This window comes from Belonocnema kinseyi, chromosome 2 (genome assembly GCF_010883055.1).
Source record: "Belonocnema kinseyi isolate 2016_QV_RU_SX_M_011 chromosome 2, B_treatae_v1, whole genome shotgun sequence".
NCBI lineage: Eukaryota > Metazoa > Arthropoda > Insecta > Hymenoptera > Cynipidae > Belonocnema > Belonocnema kinseyi.
The window spans coordinates 85796936-85805005 of record NC_046658.1 but is presented as its reverse complement, the minus strand read 5'-3'; the positions used below and the strand labels follow the sequence as shown (position 1 = coordinate 85805005).

Here is an 8070-nt window from a genome sequence, read left to right as displayed (position 1 = left end):
ACTCATATCACTATTGAAATAGTACATTAATGAATTATTTAACTACTGAAATATTCTATTTAACATTTTTGTGATTTTTTCAGAGAAATCAAGGAGTGGACTTTCAGAAGACCAGGTAGTACATCACAATCTACTGTTAAAAACTAATAAAAAGGATTTTACTTGCGTAATTGAATATAGCTGTGACGATACTTTGGAGATCAAGGAAGAAATTATTTTTGATGGTAAGGCCGGATTTGTCATTGAAATATCTTAAATAAAATTATAATATAAAAATTGCGAAATGCATTTTGTTCTTATTTTAGATAAAGAGGCTATCATTCCTAAAGGTAATGCAAATCATGAGCCAAAATTGTGCGTATATATGAAAAAGGATATTTTTCCTACTAACCAACTGCCGCTTCTTAAGGAAAAGAAAATTCAGGAACCAGAACTGGAACCAGACAGGAAATACAAATGCGAAAAGTGTGCCCGAACGTACAAAAATAAACCCAGTTTGGTCACTCATAAAAAATTCGATTGTGACGTCGTTCCACAGTTCAGATGTAAACTCTGCGACAAGCGATTTAAACGAAAATTTCACATGAATGCCCATGTAAATCGCGTGCATCATAACACAAACTCAAATAAGTCGGAATTGAGGCATGAATGTAATATGTGTTCTCGAAGTTACACTTTGCTCAGAAATTTAAATCGGCATAAATATGTAGAACATTCAGAAGTCAAAACACGATTTATTTGCGACTATTGTGGCTATAAAGCGAATTGGAAAAGTCACTTGTCAACGCACATTACTGCTTCTCACTTAAAGACGTCGAAACCAAGGTATAATTGTAACAAATGTTCACGAAGTTATGCTTCACCAAACGGTTTAAGTCGACATAAAAGCTTAGCACATGTATTAGTCGAACCACACTTCATTTGCGATTTTTGTGGATTTAAAACAATTTCGAAAAGTAGCTTGTCAAGGCACATTATTGCTAGTCACCTAATGACATCAAAAACAAGGCATCATTGTAACGAATGTTCAAAAAGTTATGTTTGGTTAAGTGCACTAAATCAGCATAAACGTTTAGCCCACTCAGAATGTAAACCAAATTTCTTTTGCCACTATTGTGAACACAAAACGAATCTGAAAAGTAGCTTGTTAAGACACATTACTTTACGCCATCTGAAATAATAGTAGTTGACATGTAACATTAAACTTCGGGAAATTTCTAATATTTATTTAAAAACTCATTGTTTCACAGCATATGAAGTGAACCTGTATTAAACTAATAAAAATTTTCTTTTTAAGACATTAAATAGTTATATGCTTCAAACTTCTGTGTGCAGAAACCAATACATAATGCCACACCAATAAATGTAAGAGTAAATTTACTCTCCTTGGAAGTTGACTTGCATTACTTTTCCTAAATGTGGAATGTGTTATTATAAGTTTTAATCATTTGGTAAAAAGTATATGTGAGTGTATGGATTTGTTTACTATTTTCTTTTTTATACACTAGAAAGTGTTGCTATTAAGTTATAAAATAACTACATTATTTTCGTTTTCTTATAAAGAGTATTGTGAAATGATCCATGCCTTCTTATTAAAATGCCAAGCAACGGCGCGATTTTTCGGATCAACTCCATTTGCCTTGAATACACGAGGACGTTCAGCATGTACGATGACCAAAGGATTAATTTTTTCGCCAGTAGAACTGCAGCAAGCAATCACAGTTAACCTTTCTTTTGCAAGATTTTCACTAATATATTTTTCTCCCAATATCATCAAGCTTTTTCTTGGCACTTGTCGATAAAGTAATGAGAATTCATCGGCGTCGAATTGATCTTCACTTGCGTAATCCTTTAATAAGTTCGGCAGTTTTGACTGAGATTCCTCTTCACAGCAAAGAAAGGTGTTCAAAATGATACCGAAATCAATATCATTTTGATATGCAACAAAAATGATACCGAATGCAAGAGCATTTTCATCGGTCGGATTGAATGATCGACTTTTAAGATCATAATGATCTGATTCGGGATCATGTATGAAGTCAAACCAAGATGGCTGACGTTCTTAGAGTACTTTAGCTCATATGCAAGCTTTTCATGGTTTCTGTTCATGAAGTGCAATGAAAAAGTTTGAAAAAATAATGAAATTTGATATTAGAAAACATCACCTGTTAAGAGTAGTTGTCACTTACGTGCAGCAGATACAATTTTTAGGTTATGTCGTTATGACACCGGTGCCATGAACTGGCGGTCATTTTGTTTACTCTATCAAATGAACCAAAAAAAAGATCAAATTGATCCGAATGGACAGATCATTATGATCTCGAGAGTCAAATGATATTTGGAGCAAAATGCTCTGCAACAAAATTGATCCTTTTTTTTACTGTGTTCTACTTCTAAATCTGCTGCTGCTTATTCTCCACAGAGAATTCGAAAATTAATCTTGTTGCTTGGAATTGCCTGTACCAATTTTTTCTGCTATTTCTTTACTTTTTGTTTAGAGAGTACACAGTAAAAGAAAAGGATCAATCTAATTGCAGAGCATTTTGCTCCAACGATCTCTTAACTCTCGAGATCATAATGATTTGTCCATTTAAATCAATTTCATCTTATTTTTTGGTTGATTTGTCAGACTATAAAAAATGGAAGCCAGTTCTTGGCGCCGGTGTCATAACGACATAACCTAAAAAATGTATTTGCTGCACGTAAGTGACAACTACACTTAACAGGTGATATTTTATAATATATTTGATTATATTTTCAACTTTTCATTTACACTGCACGATTAGAAACCATAAAAAGCTTGCATATGAGTTAAAGTACTCTAAGAACGTCAGCCATTTTGGTTTAACTTTATGCATGATCCCGAATCAGATCATTATGATCTCAAAATTGGATCATTCACTCCGAAAAATCAAAATGCTCTTAAATTCGATATCATTTTTGTACCGTTTTTGTGTCCGTTATTCAGTCGTTGAGGTTTAGTTTGAGGTGTTTGTTAGAAGTTTTTTTGCGTTCATTCGACGATGAGAGATCGAATCAAATAAATCCTCACAGTTCGCTATTTCTTCTTTTCTGCATCGACTTATCATTGGCTGGCGATTTTGGGGTGGGGGATGACTTACTGGCATTGTTCGTTGACGTTAGAATAGAGCTTCTGCTGGCTAATGGGCTTAATGAGTCAATGAAGAATAAGATAAAAGAGAACACTGGAAAGGTTTAAGTCATTTTATCTCTAATTTCCAAAAAAAATCTGTCTAAAAATTTTAATTTACCCCTTATTTTTAATTAAGGCTAATAACACTTTAAAACAGCTTTACAGATACTCGGGATACGAATAAAAATTAGCCAAGCGTGTATGCGCTGAATTTCAATCACTTTAGAAGCGAGTCTGGACAGAGTTAAAAAATTACCTCTTATGTGTCGTAATTATAATTTTATTGTCAATCCTATGCCAAATTTATTGCAGTTTGTGTTCGTAATTGAAATAAAAATACCGTTAGATATAAGTTTAGATGAAACACACAAAAGACCTTAGAAGAGAAAATAAAGTGCATGACCTAGAAATTGAACACGATTATAAATATAATGAAGGCATAATTGAAGGTATAGGAATTCAAAATTAAATGTGAGTAAATATAGAATAGGATATATATATATATATATATATATACATGTGTGTGTGTGTGTAGAGAGAGAGAGAGAAAATATTATTAACTCATTTTACTATTTGAAGTAGTGCATTAATAAATTATTCAACTATTGAAATATTCTATTTAATGTTTGTGTACTTTTTTCAGAGAAATCAAGAAGTGGGCTTTCTGAAGACCAGACAGTACACCATAATCTACTGTTAAAAAATAATAAAAAGGATTTTACTTGCGTAATTGAATATAGCTGTGACGATACTTTGGAGATCAAGGACGAAATTATTTTTGATGGTAAGGCCGGATTTGTCATTAAAATATCTTAAATAAAATTATAATTTAAAAATTAGAAATGCATTTTGTTCTTATTTTAGATCAAGAGACTACCATTTCTAAATGTAATGCAAATTATGAGCCAAAATTGTGCGTACATATAAAAAAGGATATTTTTCCTACTAACCAACTGCCGCTCCATAAGGAAAAGAAAATTCAGGAATCAGAACTGGAACCAGAGAGGAAGTACAAATGCGAAAAGTGTGCCCGAACCTACAAAAATAAACACAGTTTAGTTACTCATAAAAAATTCGATTGCGACGTTGTTCCACAGTTCAGATGTAAACTCTGCGACAAGCGATTTAAACGAAAATTTCAAGTGAATGCACATGTAAATCGCGTGCATCATAACACAAACTCAAATAAGTCGGCATTGAGGCATGAATGCAATATATGTTCTCGAAGTTACACTTTGCTCAGAAATTTAAATCAGCATAAATATGTAGAACATTCAGAAGTCAAAACAAGATTTATTTGCGACTATTGTGGCTACAAAGCGAATTGGAAAAGTCACTTGTCAAAGCACATTACTCTTTCTCATTTAAAGACATCAAAAACAAGGCATAATTGTAACAAATGTGCACGAAGTTATGCTTCACCAAACGGTTTAAGTCGTCATAAAAGCTTAGCACACGCATTAATCGTACCACACTTCATTTGCGATTTTTGTGGATTTAAAACAAATTTGAAAAGTAGCTTGTCAAGACACATTATTGCTAGTCACCTAATGACATCGAAAACAAGGCATCATTGTAACGAATGTGCAAAAAGTTATGTTTGGTTAAGTGCATTAAATCAGCATAAACGTTTAGCCCACTCAGAATTTAAACCAAATTTCTTTTGCCACTATTGTGAACACAAAACGAATCAGAAGAGTAGCTTGTTAAGACACATTACTTTACGCCATCTGAAATAATAGTAGTGGATATGAAACATTAAGCGTTGGGAAATTTCTAATATTTGTTTAAAAACTCATTGTTTCACAGCATATGAAGTGAACCTATATTAAACTAATAAAACTTTTCTTTATCATACATTAAATAGTTATATGCTTAAAATGTCGTTTTTGCAAAAACCAATAAATAATGCTCTATTTTACTTTTAGAAGGTTCTGTAAGAGTAAAAGCTTTTACTTGGCATTTATCGATAAAGTAATGCAAATTCGTCAGCATTGAATGGATCTTCAGGTGCGTATTCCTTCAATAAGTTCGGCAGTTTTTGACTGCCATTCTTCTGCTACTTCTAAATCTGCTGCTGCTGATTGCCCAAAGATAATTAGAAAGTTAATTTTGTTGCGTGGAATTGTCGGTACCAAGCTTTTCTGCTATTTCTTTAGCTTTGCTTCAGAACATAGTTTCACTGAATGGAATATTCATAGAACTAAATTGACAGAAAAAGTCAAAAATCAATTTCTTAATCTCTTCACTTTCGGTTTTACGTAATTTTCGTTTTCTTACAGTGCTGCAGAGTTTTTTCCAGCCTCTTAAAATTTCGATCCAGTTTTCGGCTACTTTTCGTTGACTAACGCCTTTATCAAGTAACTCCAAAACTTCTTTCTCCATTCCAACAGTTAGCTCAATAATCTTCTTTCGTTTTATGCCTATTATGCATTCGTTGAGGTTTTTTGATGTTTCCTTTGTTTTTATATTTACCCGAGGATTAGAGATGGAATGAAATGAATCCTCACAGTTCGCTATTTTATTTTATCTCGGACAAGCTAATCATTGGCTGGCGATGTTTCAGTGGCGGATGACTTTTTATTATTGTTCGTTGACATTGGATTGGAGCTTCTGCTGGCTAATTGGCTTACTGAGTTGATGTAGCATAAGATAACAGACAACACTGGAGAGGTTTAAGTCATTCGATCTCTGATTGTGATTAACTTGAACGGGTTGGAATATCTGAAAATCTCATAAAACTGTGGCCAAGATACAAGATAGACAGCTGGCCAACTTATCGGAGAATGATTCGATTAAAGTCAGTGAAAGTTCTTCTGTTTCGTAAAACCAGGTCCAGGTTAGAAGTATTTTTGACCTTTAAAGAAAATATACTGCATGAGAAATTTAAAAAGAAAATTCAAACGATTCTCCAATTTTGTACTTCGACTTCATTGTATAGCATGACCTAGGAAAGTTGTATCAAAAATCTCAAATCATACCAATTAGGCTTTGAAGTTAATCTTTAATTTAATACAATGCAGCTTCAAAAAATTTGACGGGTTCTCCAGGTACGAATAAAAATAGCCAAGCGTGTTTTCGCTGAATTTTATTCGTTTTAGCAGCGAGTCTGAACAGAGTTGAAAAATTACATCTCATGCATTGCAATTATATTTTTATTTTCAAATATATGCAATATATTTGTGCATGGCCCAGAAATTTAACACGATTGTTAATTTAATGAAGGCGTAATTGAAGGTATAATAATCCAAATTTTAGTGTGACAAAATATATAATAGTGTAAATATAGACATAGGATATTAATAACTCATTAACTATTGAAATAATACATTAATACATTATTTAACTATTGAAATATTATATTAAACATTTCTGTGATTTTTTCAGGAAAATCAAGGAGTGGACTTTCAGAAGACCAGGAAGTACACCACAGTCTACATTTCAAAAATAATAAAAAGGATTTGACTTGCGTAATTGAATATAGCAGTGACGATACTATGACGATCAAGGACGAAATTATTTTTGATGGTATGGCGGAATTTGTCATTAAAATATCCTAAATAAAATTGTCATATAAAGATTACGAAATGAATTTTGTTTCCATTTTAGATCGAGAGACTACAATCCGTACGTGTAATGAAAGATATGAGCCAAAATTGTGCGTATATATAAAAAAGGATATTTTTCCTACTAACCAACTGCCGATCCGTAAGGAAAAGAAAATTCAGGAATCAGAACTGGAATCGTACAAGAAGTACAAATGCGAAAAGTGTGCTCGAACCTACAAAAAGAAACAGAGTTTGGTTACTCATAAAAAATTCGAATGCGACGTTGTTCCACAGTTCGGATGTAAACTCTGCGACAAGCGATTTAAACGAAAATTTCACGTGAATGCCCATGTAAATCGCGTGCATCATAACGCAAACTCAAATAAGTCGGAATTGAGGCATAAATGTAATATGTGTCCTCGAAGTTACACTTTACTCAGAAATTTAAGTCAGCATAAACATGTAGAACATGCAGCAGTCAAAACACGATTTATTTGCGATTATTGCGGCTACAAAACGAAATGGAAAAGTCACTTGTCAACGCACATTACTGTTTCTCATTTAAAGACGTCGAAACCAAGGCATAATTGTAACAAATGTTCAAGAAGTTATGCTTCAGTACACGGTTTGAATCGGCATAAAAGTATAGAACACGCATTAGTCGTACGAAAATTTATTTGCGATTTTTGTGGTTTCAAAACAAATTTAAAGAGTAGCTTGTCAAGACACATTATTGCTAGTCACTTAATGACATCGAAAACAAGGCATCATTGTAACGAATGTTCAAAAAGTTATGTTTGGTTAAGTGCTTTAAATCAGCATAAACGTTTAGTCCACTCAGAATTTAAACCGAATTTCTTTTGCCACTATTGTGAACACAAAACGAATCAGAAAAGTAGCTTGTTAAGACACATTGCTTTGCGCCACTTGAAACAATAGTAGTGGGCATTAAATATTAAAATTTTGGAAATTTCTAATATTTTTTTGAAAACCCCATTATTTCACAACATATGAAGTAAACGTGTATTAAAATAATTAAACTTTTCTCTGAATTACATTAAATAGTTATATACTTTAATTTCATTTTTGCAAAAATCAATACATAATTTTCTATTTTACTTTAGAAGGTTCTGTAAGATTAATAGATAGATTTTTTTACCACTTTCTTTCAAGTATTGCTATTAAGTCATAAAATAACAAAAGTATTTTGGGTTTCTCATAAGCAGTATTATAAAATGAGTTCGTTTCTATAATTTATCTTAAGAAATATTCGTGTCATCAATAACTAAAGTTATTATGAAGCATTAATAAATCAAAAGTAGAAAATCAAATGTAGCATAAGTTTAAGTGAAGGTTTAAATGAAGATC

General features: G+C 32.3%; 2 protein-coding genes and 1 long non-coding RNA gene across 3 annotated transcripts in view; 2 read left to right on the top strand and 1 right to left on the bottom strand.

Moving 5' to 3' along the window:
* Positions 1-88: 88 nt before the first annotated feature.
* The window catches only part of LOC117182847 (zinc finger protein 208-like), a 9356-nt gene continuing 1374 nt past the window's right edge, over positions 89-8070 (top strand). Inside the window, exons 1-5 of the mRNA XM_033375957.1 lie at positions 89-224; positions 306-1179; positions 3895-3938; positions 6542-6682; positions 6764-7327. Coding sequence (XP_033231848.1) covers positions 365-1179; positions 3895-3938; positions 6542-6682; positions 6764-7327 — 1564 coding nt within the window. The 5' untranslated portion in view covers positions 89-224; positions 306-364. The remainder of the gene's footprint in view (positions 225-305; positions 1180-3894; positions 3939-6541; positions 6683-6763; positions 7328-8070) is intronic.
* Positions 3945-5467, bottom strand: LOC117168349. The gene is made up of 4 exons (XR_004466483.1): positions 5435-5467; positions 5111-5234; positions 4105-4190; positions 3945-3965 (listed from the first exon to the last, which is right to left on the bottom strand). It is a non-coding gene; the product is annotated as an uncharacterized LOC117168349 (long non-coding RNA).
* On the top strand, positions 6559-7715 carry LOC117168348 (zinc finger protein 718-like). The gene is made up of 2 exons (XM_033353927.1): positions 6559-6682; positions 6764-7715. The coding sequence occupies exons 1-2, from the start codon at positions 6652-6654 to the stop codon at positions 7639-7641; spliced, it is 909 nt and encodes a 302-aa protein (XP_033209818.1). The 5' UTR covers positions 6559-6651; the 3' UTR covers positions 7642-7715.

Coding starts and splice junctions, on each gene's coding strand:
- LOC117168348 (XM_033353927.1), top strand. CDS start 6,652: ATGACGATCAAGGACGAAATTATTTTTGATG. Junction 6,683..6,763: donor GGACGAAATTATTTTTGATG/GTATGGCGGAAT, acceptor TTTCCATTTTAG/ATCGAGAGACTACAATCCGT.